At 41.2% G+C, this 17,363-nt stretch overlaps 1 protein-coding gene across 5 annotated transcripts in view; it reads left to right on the top strand.

Moving 5' to 3' along the window:
* Nucleotides 1-24: 24 nt before the first annotated feature.
* Nucleotides 25-17,363, top strand: part of slc4a4a (solute carrier family 4 member 4a) — an 82,705-nt gene continuing 65,366 nt past the window's right edge. For all 5 annotated transcript variants that reach the window (XM_061672346.1, XM_061672341.1, XM_061672344.1 and 2 more), the window contains exons 1-4: nt 25-68; nt 5,528-5,711; nt 7,023-7,094; nt 16,667-16,740. In XM_061672346.1, coding sequence (XP_061528330.1) covers nt 7,084-7,094; nt 16,667-16,740 — 85 coding nt within the window. In that variant the 5' untranslated portion in view covers nt 25-68; nt 5,528-5,711; nt 7,023-7,083. The remainder of the gene's footprint in view (nt 69-5,527; nt 5,712-7,022; nt 7,095-16,666; nt 16,741-17,363) is intronic.

Genomic DNA, 17,363 nt, shown 5'->3' with positions numbered 1-17,363 from the left:
TCCTGAACCAAATCGATGGGACTTCCTGTGAGCAACTGGTGCTGTGGGTGCTGTGATTTTCAAATGGAGTAAGTGCTTTGTTACTAATACGCGATTTGGATACACTTCACTTGCACAGCGTTTCTAGCTACAAATGTATCTAACACTGTTACTGTGATGATAAATATTGAAATATATATTGGGTTAAACGTTTATAATTATCAGATAAAAAAATTACAAAGTTTTTGGTACCAATCTGTCGCCTAAATATAAAAATGTGTGTGTGTGTGTGTGTGTGTGTGGTGTGAAAATGTGAATGAGAGGGATTAAATGCAATTTGTTGGTTGCCGTTCTATCAAGTGCAGCTCATTTGCATTAGTTTAAGCAGTGGCGGTTCTGGGGTGGTGGGGAGTGCCCCCCTAATACTGTGCTTGGACCCCCCTTTGGCCCCTCCTTTGGATGGATTTTGATGTACCAACCAAGTGGTCTTCTGACTGGTTTTGTCTGGCAGAACATGAGAAAATATGTCATGTTTGATGTTACGGCAAATTGGGACATGACCAGAAAGAGCCAATCACAAGCTTCTGCTTTAGAGGAGGAAGTGATATGAAAAATATCTTGTGTTTTTGCGGGTATTTTATAAAAAATGTAAATGTAAAATTGTAATGGAAATTTTCTAAAAGCAACTGCAATTTAATTGCATATTTTCCTCCTAGTAATGTAATGGATTACAATTGCATGCATTTAATTATTAAATTAGGTAATCCCGTTCCATATGATTAGTTACTCCCCAAAGGTAGTTACATAATACATACAATTTCCTCTTAGCACATGGTGAATCAAATAAAAACATAAAAACAGGTACAGCAATTAGTATCCCTCTCTTTAAATAATGATATTAAGATGAATGAGGTAAGTTTTATTATTTGTTGTAGTGTTCCAGTTGTTGGGGCAGAAACACACACACACACACGGATCATTTTCCACTTGAGACTAAGTGAGTCCCTGGATGTACATGTTTGGAAACAATGAGTCCCAGCCCTGGAACAATGAGTACCTGCAATTTATCATCACAGAGTACAGACACAGTAATCCTCCACGGTCCCGCTATAATATAGATTTTTATTTGTACAGTATTTTTGTGTTATCCATTACTCTTGCTCTCTCTCAATATACTATGTTTCACCCTGCCATGAGAGCAAATTTTTTTAGGATGATATATTTTCCCAAAAGCTATCATGATGAATGACAGTATCGATGTTTATTTTTTTTCCCATGCCACTGATATAATGATATTACAGGGCATAATAATTGAAGTGCATCCTTTTTAAGAACAATTACATTTCAGCTGTAAAGAACATTGACCATTGGCATTGTAATGTAGATAAAATAAATAAAATATCTTAGATAACTATAAACCTGACTTCGGAGTACACCCTGAACTGATCGCCAGCCAGTCGCAGGGCACATATAAACAAACAACCGTTCACATTCACAGTCACACCAACGGGTAATTTACTGTAGATTCTTCAGTTAACCTACAGTATCATGCGTGTTTTTTTTAGAACTATGAAGGGCACTACTAAAAGGGCCACTTCACACCAAGATGGTGGCATTCCTGTGTATTTTTGGGCATCAGTTCTTCGTACTTTTTGCGGGTCTACTCATGTCTACCAAGTTTCATGTTGCTAAGTGAAACAGCATAGGGGGCTGAAGTTTAAAAACTTTCTACGAGGCACTACACACCCATTTTCTTGGTGTCATTGTATCTTAGTACGAGCAATTTTAGGGAAAATGGAATGCTGTTTCCTGGAACAATTTCTCTGGAGCGTAGTAAAAGCCGGCAGAGACAGCCGGAATCCAAATGTTACGTAAATAGACTTTCCCAACAACAAAGCGCTGTCGAGTTGACGCACATTCCCCTCAAAGCCCTCCCTCTAAGGAGACGCCGTGTCGCCGATATTGAAAATCTTTGAAGAGGTATTGAAAATAAAGCCGCCACGGTGAACTTTGAGTGCAGCTCAACCCTGAATGTTATTGTCCGCTTTCCTTTGCTCTCCTGAAATGTCCTGTATGGACGCTGCATCTGTTTTGCGTTACACACTTATGCATGTGGGACGATCCCCGGCAACACTAATTTGTCTCGTGTAAGTCATCCTGATGTTATAATGTACAATATTATGTGTTGTTAATCAAAACATCACATTTGTTGCGGTGGAAAATGAGAAGTGATCAGAAGCATTTTGCCTGGTTCATGTGGAGAGTATCGAAAGCTATTGTCTTCACTGAATGACAAAATCCATTAAAAAATTCACAAATGTAGTACAGTAAACCCCCGCTAAATCACCGTTGATTGTTCATAACCCCACTATATTGCAGATTTCTAAACAATCATATTTTTTCAACAATATATAGAAAAATCTGAATCTAGAGCTGCATGCCTTCTGTGTGTACGTGTTGCTGCTCTGTGTGTGTTAAGGTAGCAGTTGTTTGAAGGTTTATTATTACCGTAGCATATCTGCTAATATCTGTTAGCCCGTCTATGGCATCTCACATTATATTTTTGCATTAAGATTTTAGTTAAACAAAGTTAGTTAAACAAAATGATGTGGTTTGGTTGAGCATTTTGGTGTATATATATACAGCTCTTTCAAGTTTTTCAAGGTATGAACCGTCGTTTGGCCAATTGGCAGAAATTTGAAATCCGAGCGCTGTATGATGGCAGTACTCACTTCACACCAAGCAACAGTTTGGCAGATAGAGAACAAAACAAAGGGAATTACATGCTGTGTATTAAAAACAAACACATAGCTTTAGCTTCAGATAACAAGTCTGTTTAGCTTAATGCAAACAAAAAATACAAAACGTAATTGACAGGCAAATGAATCTCATTGGTGTCCCTTTAAGCAACTGAACACAAATGGTGGAGCAACACCTGTAGACATAATCTAATAGTCGAAGGCATACGTTCCTTTATCCACTGCCAAAAACCGACTACTATTACTGCATCTTAATGAGGAGCTGTGACTGTCTCCATGTATATCTGTATGTCTGTATTATTCTGGCCCTAGGTGGCCAACACACACACACAACAGAAGGAGCAGCACAATGTCCACTGCATTGAAGCAAAAAATGTGCCTAAAGCGGTTCTGCAAAAACTTTACATTCTATGTAATTATGTCATTACTGAACATTACTGTATACAGTATTATAAAGTGCTATGTTTCTGATAAAAAAAAAAAACACTACTAATTTTTTTTTTGGGGGGGGCGGGGTCTGGGATGGATTGACGGCTTTTCCATTCATTTCAATGGTAAAGGTGATTTGAGATACAAATTTGGAATCACGAGTATGGTCACGGAACAAATTAAACTCGTATCTAAAGGCACCATTGTATATAATAACATGTCTATGTCAATATCCATCCATTTTCTGAACCGCTTCTCCTCACAGGGGTCGCGGGAGTGCTGGAGCCTATCCCAGCTATCATCAGACAGGAAGCGGGGTACACCCTGAACTGGTTGCCAGCCAATCGCACGGCACATACAAACAAACAACCATTCGCACTCACATTCACACCAAAGGGCAATGTAGAGTCTTCAATCAACCTACCATGCATGTTTTTGGGATGTGGGAGGAAACCGGAGTGCCCGGTGCAAACTCCACACAGGCGGGGCCGGGATTTGAACCCCGGTCCTCAGAACTGTGAAGCAGACGCTCTAACCAGTCGTCTACCGTGCCGCCATCTATGTCAATATCGCACTGCTTAAATGTGCGTAGTATGCAAGTATGTATGTATTTTAGGGCTCCCCAACACGACCCTCCCCCAGTCAGAAAAATGTAGCCCCTGACACCAGTTTCACGAACTGACACAGAATGTGGAAGACGTTGATCATAAAAGGACGCACGAAAAAGTCTCAAGGACCCACGCCTGAAAAGGAATCAGCCATCTTAGATTAAAACAACTATCCTTGACAAATTCTAGTCATTACTTTTTGAAAGGTGGGTCAATGGTTAGCCCATCCACCACACAGTTCAGAGGTCGTGGGTTCAAATCCAGCGCCACACTCCACACAGCCTTCCTGTGTGGAGTTCTCTACATTTCTGTGTGGATTTTCTCTGGGTACTCTGGTTTCCCCCCCACATTCCTAAAACATGCATGGGAGGTTGACTGAAGAGTGAGAATAAGTGGTTCTCAAGATGGAGGGATGCTTTTTCTATGTTATGTTGTTTCTATGTATGTATGTATATTTGTCAAAGGTTAACGTTTTTATATAGAAGTTTATATACTGTCACGGGTATGCGAAAGCCTATCCCAGCTGACTTTGGGTGAGAGAGAAACGGGGTACACCCTGAACTGGTCGCCGGCCAATCATAGGGCACTTATAGACAACAATTCTCACTCACATTCGCACCTATCGACATTTATTTTAACGTTTTTAATAATGGAATCTGGGAGGAGATTTGAGTTTAGAACCTCAAAACTGTGAGGCAGATATGTGCTAACCACTAGGTTAACGTGCTGCCCACGTGCATAACCAAATGACACAATTTAATTCTATGAACAGTTGATTTATTTAAAAACAATTTTAAAACTATGCTTGCGACATGTGCGGCACGGTGGATGACTGGTTAGAGCGTCTGCCTCACAGTTCTGAGGACCAGGGTTCAATCCCCGGCCCCGCCTGTGTGGAGTTTGCATGTTCTCCCCGTGCCTACGTGGGTTTTCTCCGGGCACTCCGGTTTCCTCCCACATCCCAAAAACATGCCTGGTAGGTTAATTGACAACTCTAAATTGCCCGTAGGTGCAAATGGTTGTTTGTTTGTATGTGCCCTGCGATTGGCTGGCAACCAGTTCAGGGTGTACCCCGCCTCCTGCCCAATGATAGCTGGGATAGGCTCCAGCACGCCCGCGACCCTAGTGAGGAGAAGCGGCTCAGAAAATGGATGGATGCTTGCGACATGTCTAAACTAGAATGTGCAAAAAATATGCTGTAGTCTCCCACACCAGTAACACCAGCAGATGGCGCTGTAAATTGAAACTTGGTGCCTTTCTCAGAGACTGGGATTTAGAAGACTTGAAACACACGAAGGAATGCTTTAATACTGTATTAATATTGAATAAATGTATCAAAATTGACAATAAAAATATAAAAATTTTAGTACCGTCGTTAATTGTATTGTAGTTCCCATTTTCTGAAGCACTTGTACTCAATAGTCATTAGAGTTACAGGTTAGCACATCTACCTCACAGTTCAAAGGTTGTGGGTTCAAATCCGGGCCCTGGCCTACCTGTGTGGCGTAAGTATGTTCTCCCTGTACCTGCTTGGCTTTTATCGGGGTATTCCGGTTTCCCCCCACGTTCCAAAAACAAGCATGGCCAAAAGATGGGCTACACCCTGGACTGGTTCCCAGTCAATCGCAGTTTTATTATATTATTAACGAGGTCTGTACATCGCTTTGTGTTAGGGGGCCACTGGAGCACATGATGATGATGTGCATGTGCATGTGTGTACCTCCTCCTATTCATCGTTGTCCCTTCCTGCAGGAGGAGTAGGAGTAGGAAGAGGAGGAGTGGCCTGGACCGGCAGCCGACCGACCGTCACTTACAAACTGGAGCGGTGCTCCTTTCCGAAGATCACTTGCTCACCTGCACGGCCACGGTGGGACAGAGACGGAGAGACACACACACGCTCACGGGGAGAGAAGGAGGCAAAGATCAACTCCCTGCTGTAAGTCATTGACGCACAATTGAGTGGTCGTGTTATCATTCACTCATCTAATTTTTAGACACTTTTAAAATATGCTTTTAATGGTTGTGTACATGTTAATGTTAAGTGAGTTAACATGTTAGTGTTATGTGAGTTTGTTTCATGGGTCAGTCTGACTCAGTGCAGTTGCTAGAATCATTCATTTTATCTTAGATTTTGTTTTTCCAAATGCAAAAACAACATTTTATTCAAAAATATAAAACAACAAAAATAGTTTTTTATAAGAATATTGTCGTCCAAAAATATATTTGTCTGTATTTTTGTTGCTACAATATATATTTTCCCCTGCTAATTCAAAAGTAATTACAACATTTAATAAAATAAAAGAGAACAAACACAGTTAGCTTAATATTATTTGTATATTTTTTTTCTGTATTTTTGTTACCAACTGCAGCTCCTAGAATTATTATTTTTTTCTCTAGATTCTTTTGCACATTAAAAAGCAAGTTTTATCACATTAAAAACACATGAATAAATTAAGGATAAAGAAAAGAAGAAACAAATGCAATTTTTATCTTAAGATTTTTGTGCATTTAAAATATTTTTAAAAACTTTTTTTGTATTTTGCTAGTAGAATCACTTTTTTAAATTTGTTTTGCAAATTAAAAAATAATTACAAAATCTAATTAACTAAAGAAAGAGAACAAATATACAGTTTTTAGCTTAACATTATTTGTTTTTGTCTGTATTTTTGTGACTAAGTGCAGCTAGTAGAATCATTCATTTTTTTCATAGATTTTTTTGTGAACTGTAAAATGATAAAACATTTAATTAAGAATAAAGAAGAGAAGAAAAAAATTAATTTTTTTTATCTTATCATTTTTGTACATTTAAAACATATTTGTAAAATGTTTTTTTCTTTATATTTTTTATACTAGAATCCCCTTTGAAATGTTTTTTAAAATTCAAAAGTAATTAGAAAATCTGATAAAATAAAAAGAAGAGAACAAATAGTTTTTATCTGTCATTTTTATTATGAAAATATTTACATCTTACCTAGAGCTGTTTCTAATATTTTACCCACTCTCATGTAGCTTAATAAGGAAGCCAAATGGTTACGGTAAGAACAGCCCTCATTGCAAACTAGTACAAAGTTAGCATTATTAGGATCTCATCAGATAATGCAAGTGTACCCAATGTTTATGCCATAGTGCACAATGTAAAAGGATGTTCACCTCAGATCACTCGTATGCCTAAGAGGAAGCTGTAACACCTATGGTGTGTGTGTGTTTTTGTGTGTGTGTGTGTGTGTGTCGCTGTGTCTAACAACAGCCCGGGCCCCGTTCAGCACATTGACCACTGAAAGGACGTCTGTCACTCATCGGCTGACGAAATGAGCAAGAAGTAAGTGAGCCCTGAGCATCTTGGGAACATTGTGGTGCAATCAGTGCGGACCATCACATGCAGTAAATGAGGGATGAATGCTTCGGGATGGGGAGAAATGTTGAATGATTGAAACTGTATTGTAAGGTGAGCAGGTCACATGGAGGTCATTTGAAGTGTAACCAAGCGCGTTAAAGATTAACATCAATACAAATTGCAGCCGTGTAATTGCTTTGCCAGGGTAAATTTGTGCTTGAAACAATCACAGGCACGCAGGTTTTTGTTCCTCGTAGGAAGTAATAGTAATGTTAATACTAACGAGGAAAAACGATAAAGCACAAAGTATTAATGACGACTCAAATAAGTGTTAAAAATGGCAACATGTAAAAACAACAAAACAGTCTAGTGTTCAATCTCACCGAATGGCAATGACCTATGGGGGTCCCTCAAGGGTCAGTTCTTGGACCCCTCCTGGTCAGCCTGCTTATGCTACCCTTGCGTCAAACTCTTCAGAACCGAAATGTTGACTATCATAACTATGCAGATGATACACACTTATATCTAGCAGTGTCTCCAGATGACTACAGTTCAATTGAGGTGTTGTGTCTAAAACAGAAAAACAACTGGATGAGCGAAACATTTCTTCAATTAAGCTATCTTCGGGCAGGAGGCGGGGTACACCCTGAACTGGTTGCCAGCCAATCGCAGGGCACACATAAACAAACAACCATTCGCACTTACATTCACACCTACGGGCAATTGAGACTCTTCAATCAACATGCATGTTTTTGGGATGTGGGAGGAAACCGGAGTGCCCAGAGAAAACCCACGCAGGCGCGGGGAGAACATGCAAACTCCACACAGGCGGGGCCGGGATTTGAACCCCGCTCCTCAGAACTGTGAGACAGACACTCTAACCAGTCGACCACCGTGCCACCTATATTCTAATATATTTTCATCCATCCATCCATCCATCCATCCATCCATCCATTTTCTACCGCTTATCTGAGGTCGGGTCGCGGGGGCAGTAGCTTTAGCAGGGACGCCCAGACTTCCCTCTCCCCAGCCACTTCATCCAGCTCTTCCGGGGGGATCCCGAGGCGTTCCCAGGCCAGAGAAAAGACATAGTCTCACCAGCATGTCCTGGGTCGTCCCCGGGGTCTCCTCCGTCGTCCGGGAGGCATCCAAATCAGATGCCCCAGCCACCTCATCTGGCTCCTCTCGATGTGGAGGAGTAGCGACTCTACTCTGAGATCGACCGGTAAATCGAGAGCTTCGCCTTTCGGATTAGCATCACTGCAGACGCTGCACCGATCCGCCTGTTGATCTCCCGTTCCATTCTTCCCTCACTTGGGGCAGGATCTTATCCCCGACCTGGAGAGGACACACCACCCTTTTCCGACTGAGGACCATGGTCTCAGATTTGGAGGTGCTGATTCTCATCCCAGCCGCTTCACACTCGACTATATTTTATATAAATACATTTTATTCGCTTTGCTCTACTATAAATTTTCTAACAACTAACGATGTACTGCTTGGACAAGTAACGCAGTCCAAGTAACATTATAAAGCAACGGAATACAAAATAATGCAGCATAACGCGACGTAATGCAACATAACCCAACATAACGTAATGCGACATAACATAACACAATACAACGTAATGCATAATAACACAACATAATGTAAGGTAATGCAACGTATTGTAACATTATTGCAACTCAGTGTAAAGGGTTGTATTGTAAGGTAGTGGTGCACAACGTTGCACAGCGCAATCTAACACGCTGAAATGTAACGTAATGCAGTGCAAGACAACATAACGTAACAATACGTGACACTACGTAGTGTAACATTACCTAATGTAACACAGTGTAACGTTACATAATGTGACATAGCATTTCCATTTTCAACACCGCTTATCCTTGTTAGGGTCGCGGGGCGCTGGAGCCTATCCCAGCTGACTATGGGCGAAAGGCGGACTACACCCTGAACTGGTCGCCAGTCAGTCGCAGGGCACATATAGACACGGACAACCGTTCACACTCACATTCACACCGTCACTGAGTGGGAACTGAACCCGCACTAAAGTCAGGCGAGTGTACCACTACACCATCAGTGACGTGACATAGCATAACATAGCATAATGTAATTCAACATAACGCAGTAGCGTAGTGTAACTCAAAATAGCGTGACTCGACGTAACGTAATGCAACATAATGTAACACAACAGAACACAACGTAACATAACGTAGCGCAGCATATTATAGCACTAGCGCAACTCAATGTAAAGCTGCGTATTATAACGTAGCGCAGCATATTATAGCATAGCGCAACGGAGTGCACTGGAACGTGACATAGTCCAACGTTAGGGAATGCGATAAATAATACTACGTGACCCATCACAACATTAAGTGACAATAGCATCACATAACTCCACGTAATGTAACACAGCAAACATTACTCGACATAATGTAAAATGACTTAAGTACTGTAAATCAAAATAAGGTAACGTAATGTAACATAACAACGCAACATAACATAAAAAGTAAAGCAACTCTACATAACGTAACTTAACAATGTAACGTAATGCAACATAAAGCAACGTGACACAGAATAATGTCATGTTACGTAATGCAATGTAGAGTTAGATAAAGCAACTCAATGTAAAACTGCATATTGTAACGTAGCACAGCGCTACGCAACATAACACTCCACAAAGTAACACATCGCAACGTAACACACCACTATGTAGCATAACAGCCGTACATGTATAAAAATAAGTTCACCACAGTGGTTCTTTATAAAAACAAAACAGTTAACCACTATTTCCCATAGGAAATAATGTAAATGGAAAAAAATTATTTGCAGAGTCAAACTGTCGGCATCATAAAACCACTGTTAAAATGTAAAAACAACAAAACTATCCACTATTTTTTTTCAATTTAGTAATCATTATGAGGGGCGGCATTGTGGCCAACTGGTTGGCACATCCGCCTCACAGTTCTGGGAACCTGGGTTCAAATCTGCCCTCGCCTGTGTGGAGTTTGCATATTCTCCCCGTGCCTGCGTGGGTTTTCTTCGGGTACTCTGGCTTCCTCCCACATCCCAAAAACATGCATGGTAAGGTTAATTGAAGACTCTAAATTGCCCGTAGCTGTGAATGTGAGTGTGAAAGTTTGTTTTTATATGTGCACTGCGTTTGGCTGGCAACCAGTTCAGGGTGTACCCCGCCTCACGCCCGAAGATGGCTGGGATAGGCTCTAGCATGCCCGCGACCCTAGTGAGGATAAGCGGATGGATGGATTATTATGAGTCATTGACACAGGTCAAACTCTGACATTTGGCACAACTTCGAAGGCGAAATCTTAGACCAGCAGATTCGGATAAAGGTGCACGTTACAGTCTGCTCGCATCAGGCCTGAGTGGAAATATCGTGCTTAAAATATCTGTAGGTTATCATCAAGACAACCACAACAAACCAGCAATCCTTCTGGTGAACTTCATATAAACACACACACACACACTCACACGCACGCACACATACTGTACATACGCACACATATGGAGTGGTGTGCAGGATACAAGCGACTCATATATTCTTACACAATGTCTTGCAGACATTGCATAGTGTAAGACACCTCAAGGGCCTGTTGATGTTGCCAAGGCTCGCTTGGCTACAGAGGACACACCATGCAGACTAAATGACTTTACATGAGCCCTGAGAGGCCTAATAGACAGACTATCTCGGAAAGGTGACAGATAGCGAGCCCAGAGTGCAAAGTAACACCCCCGGTCTGGCTTATTGATCGTCAATACACCCCTTTATAGCGTAGAGCCACGGAAAATCTGTAAACACTTATATTATTCCGCTGGAATGTATTTCACAAGAGTTATTTCCTGTGCAGCTGCTCACTCAAGTCTGCAATTTTAAAACAGCACGTCATTTCCATCGGATCATTTTTGGCATTATTAAACCTCTGGTTGTGGAACAGTGGACGACTGGTTAGCACATCTGCCTCACAGTTCTGAGGACCGGGGTCCAATTCCGGCCTCGCCTATGTGGAGTTTGTATGTACTACCCGTGCCTGCGTGGGTTTTCCAGTTGCCTCCCACATTCCCAAAACACGCATGGTAGGTTAATTGACCACTCTAAATTGCCCATAGATTTGCATGTGTGTGTGAATGATTGTTTGTCTATAATGTGCACTGCGACTGGCTGGCGACCAGTTCAGGGTATACCTCGCCTTTTGCCAAGAGTCAGCTAAGATAAGTGCCAGCACGCCTGTGACCCTTGCGGGATGGAAAATGGATGGCTGGATGGATGGATAAACCTCTGGTTGATTTATTGTATTTTCCCCCGTTTTTTTTTTTTTTGACATCATGCCAGAGAGCTTGTAGAGGACATAATGAGATTGTATGTGATCACGTAAAGAGATTACAGCGGAATCTTGGGGGGAAAAAGATCCCATCCACCATTATTGTTTTAATAGCGTATCGAAAGCAAAACGAACATGATCTGCTTATATCCGCCATGTACAGTAGTACCTTGACTTAAAATTATAATTCGCTCTGTGACCAAGCTCATAACTCAATTTACTTGTACCTCAAATCAATTTCTCCTTTCTAAATGAATTGGAAACCCATTTATCCGTTCCAGAGAATTTAAAGAAATAACCTGGTGTTAATGAAGTGTAATTACTGTAGGTACTCTTGTATTTGTGTGTTGGATGTGTGCCTTTAAGGGCCTAGTGAGTGATGTCAGGAGCTGTAGTTAGTTAGTCTCTGTGTGAGCTTCCAGGCGTGAGTTGTGGCCTACAGCAGCTCTTTGCGAATGTTCTTATTTTGTATTTGTGTGTTTGTGTGTTCGGCGACTGCGGCTGCCGTTGCCCACATACGAGGGTGTCTTTTTTTCACTTAACTCAAGCTTGCTCGTAACGTTGACGGCTGGAAACACAAAGCACAAAAATGCTCATAATAATAAAAAAAAACTCATAAATTGGGGCACTCATAAGTCAATTTCCCACTGTATGTACAAATACATTATAATAATGCATCTAATGTTTTTTCTATGTGGACTAAAGCGGGTGTTCTAAGAATTTTGTGGTTCAGGGACCCCTTAGCAGGGAGAAATATTTCCACGGAACCTCTCATAATACTAATACTCATAACACTATTAAACATAAGTACCATGTGCACCCCTAGATGACATAAGGATGAAAAGGTTGTCCATTTTTTAAAAAATAAATCATGTTATGATAACAATTTCATATTTCTTAAAGAAAAAAGTTGTAGTGTTGTGAGAATAAAGTTGTTTTTTCCTCCCCCAAGAAACCGTAATCTGTACAAGAACAAGATGTACTTTGTCGGTGTGAAAAGTCATACATTTATGGAAATAGTCATATTTTTAATAAACAGATTTAAGATGAAGGGGTAATTTCATGATATTAAATTAAAGGTTTAACAAGGGAAGAAAGTTGTTAAAATACAAAAGTGTATTTCAAAATATCCATCTTTATTTCGGGAATATTATGCCTGTTGTTCTTAAAAAATAGGACTATATCCATCCATCCATTTTATGTACCGCTTATCCTCACAAGGGTCGCGGGTGTGCTGGAGCCTATCTAGATTCTCGCAAAAATACGCATTATTCAAGTACATTATTCATATAGCAATATGATTTTTATTTTGATTATAATCATATAATCATATACAATATGATTATATTTTTGAAAAATGATTTAAAAAAATATTTTATTCCTAAAGGGATGTCAGACTCATGTGACGGTACGTCACATCTTATCAGAGGTTTCAATTGGCCCACAGCAAAGGTGGAAAGAATAATTGTTTTTTTTTAATGTTTGTTGAGGTCATGTAAAGCGATTGTACCTCTATGTAATGAAAAGATTATAGTGGAATTGGGGGAAAAAAGAGGCCCATCCACCTTATTGTTTCAGGAGCATATTAACATTGAAACTAGCCTAATCCGCTTCCAGTAGAGAATTATGTAAAAATGCATTATAATAGAACATCTTAATTTTTTATTGCCTGTGTGGACTCAATGAGTTCAGTTTGAGCACAGGTGGATGCTTTTGTACCCCAATTTGATCAACAGATGGCAATGATGGTAACGACAACTTGGGCTGGCCACTATGACTGCACTTGGGAAATCCACTATGTGTAGATTAGGAGTAGAGCGATGCCACTAGAGCTGGAATGTTTAGTGAGGGTGAAACCAAGACATCCACTATATGTAGATTAGGAGCTGATATCCACTATAAGTAGATTTATGGGACATCCACTATGCTGAGACCAGGCATCTTATGTATGTACGGTATGTACCTGTGGCTAGAAAGCAAAGCGTGGAGAGTCTCTGTTGCCAAAATGGACGAGTGCAGTCAGTGAATGAGGTAATCGATCGTTGCTAACAGCCTCTCGAAACATCCACACTCTCTCCTTTATTATTCTCTGTTTTCTCTTCTTTGTGCCCAACCACTTTTGCCTTGACAATTAAAAAAATAATACCGCACAGTATACTGTACATGGAGCTTCTAGTTTTTCTGTTGCAGCGTGTCGGTTGATGCGCGGTGCTCAATCGCTTGGTGTGCAGTGAAGAGCCGCCATTCTGGCCAACTGTAATTTCTTTCGCAATATCCATCCATTTTCAACACCGCTCATCCTGGTTAGGGTCGCGGGACGCTGGAGCCTATCCCAGCTGACCTCGGGCAAAAGGCGGACTACACCCTGAACTGGTCGCCAGTCAGTCGCAGGGCACATATAGACACGGACAACCATTCGCACTCACATTCACACCGTCACTGAGTGGGAACTGAACCCACACTGCCTGCACCACAGTCAGGCGAGTGCACCACTACACCATCAGTGACTTTTCGCAATAGTCTTAAGACAACTACTTTAAGACCCATAGGATATCCACCATGGGGACACATCCAACAACCATGTTAAGACATCTGCCTTAAGAACATACTGCATGTAACATCCACATTAAGACCTACAGGACATCCATCTTGAGAATTATTGACTTATAAGTAAGTCTTCATGTTTGACTCATGGTAAATATCCTGTTGAATATCTACAAAGGATATTTAAAACAAGTCAAACATGAAGACCCACAGTCCTGGTCCGGCACAATCATTTATTTTTATTAATTTCCTGTGGGCCTCTACTGATGTGTGTTAAATATTGTCGCAGAATGGGCATTGATGAGCATTAATCCCGCTGACTCACACCCTTTTTTTCATTTCGCCATTAATTAACCAAGTGGCGTGTTTGCCGTCGTGGGTATTACGCCTCCGTTGTCATTTAAGCAAAGCCGGCGTAATCCAGTAAGGGCGGATGAGTAGACAGACGTGATGCCCCACTTGTTTGTGCTTTGGAGGAGGGGCGAGGAAGAGGAAGAGGAGGAGGAATGTGGGCATTACCGACCATATGGAGACGCTTTATAGTATGTGTGTGTGTTTTACAAGTAAGCGACTGCTCTGTTTTGATGATTTTTTTCTTTTATTTCATTTTATTTTTTTTACCAGAAGTGGGGGTCACATGACTTGACTGCAGTCGGACTTAAGTGGACAATTTTAGGACTTGAGACTTGCTTGGCTAAAACTGTGTGAGACTCAACTTGACTTAGACTTGAATTGCATGATGTGACAAGTCTTGCCTATTTAATCTTGAAAATCTCCATTTTCAAGATGGTGTGCGTGAAAGAAAAGTTATTTTTGTGTCGTATCAAAAGCCGTTTGAGCATCTTGTCGATATCCTTGCTATCCAACTTAAAGTCTATGTAAAGTGAAGATACATTTCTGAATTTGACACATCAGAGAAGAGTGCTGTTAACAACCCTGCCAAATTTGCATGGTTAAAAAAAAAAAAAAAAAAAGGACACAAAAGGAAGCTTCAAAGTGAAAAATCAAACTGTTCTCTCTGCTTTCAAATGCTGCGGACATGTAAGCTGAATGTGTGAAACTAATCCCTGCTGAAAAATGGATGCCACTTCATCTAGCATCTTTCCTATGCCTACACATCCCTACATGTTGGAGCCTCGAAAATACATCTGCTTAAAGCTTGCGGAAGCTGGAATATATCCCGCTGGGTCATTATGGGGCTTTTCACGGCGTGACAAGAGGTGGTATCCACCAGCTGGCTCCTCTCGGCCAGCAGACGGGCGGCGGACTCGTCTACGGCGTTACCTTCTCGTATGGGAATTTAAATAACAACACCGAGCTATTCTGTAAATTATGGCATCCAGGGAAGATTAATTTTTGAGGTGTAAGCATAGCAAGGTAGCTCACTTCAGGCTGAAGTGGTACCAATGGGCCTATTAATATTTATAACGAAGTAATTTGAAATTGCGCGTGATAAATGCTTTTGCGAGCAAATGCGCTCACGTTCTCATATAAGGGAGGCAGGGCGACTCATATTGGACGACTGGGTGCCGTTTTAGCCATGACACAGAAAAATCAGTAAAACTGAAATGTTGAAAATAAAGTTCAATGTCCCCTATATCTCCAGTATTCAGTACTACATAGTTGTCAGTCTTGCACGTTTTCCGCAGTTATCTTCAAACATGTCTAATGTATTTAGAGGCAAATCCCTGAAATCACTTCACGGGGTCTGTAAGTTCCATGCACTAGTATGCCCTTTGTTTTCATTAGTAAGACAATTCAGCGCTCTAGCGGAACGTCTCGGGCGCACAAGGACAATGACTGTGTCTTACGAGTAATGTTTTCTTCCACTACTGTGTGACGTTTACGCATGTTACGAGTGAAGCAAAACTACTAGTGGGCATTTTGGTGCTACTAGTGCATGACATATGCCTAATAGTGTTACTAGTGCAGCAAAGTACTTTACTCGTAAGGTTAAATTGCATAATGGTAGGTTCTACTAGTGTGTGCCAGTCGTTCTACTAGTGCGCTGAATGTACAGTATGTTGTATTCCAAAAACATACATGTTAGGTTCATTTAAGACTCAAAATTGTCCATAGGTGAGAATATGAGTGGGAATGGTGGTTTGTCTCTATTGCCCGGCAAATAATATTGTAACTTTTCCCCGTAAAAACACATAAATACATTCAAATACTTTTACAATGTGTTTGGAAAATGTGGGAGGGGGAAATTATTATTTTTTTTAATACGGTCTCTCTATTTGATGGATTTTCACCAATCGCATGTGGATCTGGAACGTATCCCGGGGGTTCACTGTAATAATGTAGTACAGTTATTGTGATGAGTTGAAATGTCTGCTGTTTGTTTACATTAAGGTGTGAGCTAACCCAATTAGCAGACACTTCCTGTCCTTGCCTTCACCTCCCACCCACCAGATTAACTCCACTACACAACCCGTGGCGCACTGGCTCGTACTCGGGCGGCACACATTCTTCACCTTTGGGTTTTTTAGGCCCCCTGACTTGGGGGCGTTGGTGGGTGGGGGTGGGCGACATGAGCGCCACCAGCAGCACCCGACTGACCCCCAGTCCCAGTCCCAACCTGCTGCTTGCGAACGAGCCCAGACGCTATGGCTCCACGCTGTCGCTGGAGGAGAGGTGTGAGCAGTCTTTCTTCCTCTTTTACTACTACAGGATGGAGGACGAGGCCGTGCTGGACCGCGGTGCGTCCCTCGTCAAGCACATCTGCGACCAGGAGGAAGTGGAAGGTACGTTCAACCCGCCTTTTATTCACCCGCCCTCCTCGTTTAAAATGTGGGCTGCCATGTGTTTACCTCGCGAATCCACAAAACATTGCGAAACACACTCTCTACAATCCTTATAATAACAATATCTTATATTTCAAAACACCAATGGACATCTTACAAACAATGATTGAAAAGAATCTTGGGTTGGTATCTGGAAAGTCACTGTGTGCTTGGGCTCTATATTTTTTCTTTAGCTAGAACCACCTTAATCAAGGTGGAGGGAATTATGAACAATTCAAAACAACATGCTGAGTTGACACCAAACCTTCAGGCTTCTGCTCAAAAGCAAAACAATGTCAGAAAAAGACTTAGAACATCTTAATTTTAAATTGTGGCGTGTGCTGACTCACATTGAACACAATTTTGATGTGATTAGTATTATTGTAAACACAGCCACATCCACACACACGACCAAATGGTATGTCGTTTATTTTTACTTCCCCTCACGTATATATATATATATATATATATATATATATATATATATATCAGCCTCACAGTTCTGAGGTCCCGGGTTCAATCCCCGCCCCCGCCTGTGTGGAGTTTGCATGTTCTCCCCGTGCCTGCGTGGGTTTTCTCCGGGC

This window comes from Phycodurus eques, chromosome 3 (genome assembly GCF_024500275.1).
Source record: "Phycodurus eques isolate BA_2022a chromosome 3, UOR_Pequ_1.1, whole genome shotgun sequence".
Classification (NCBI taxonomy): domain Eukaryota; kingdom Metazoa; phylum Chordata; class Actinopteri; order Syngnathiformes; family Syngnathidae; genus Phycodurus; species Phycodurus eques.
This window is presented reverse-complemented; position numbering and strand designations above follow the sequence as displayed.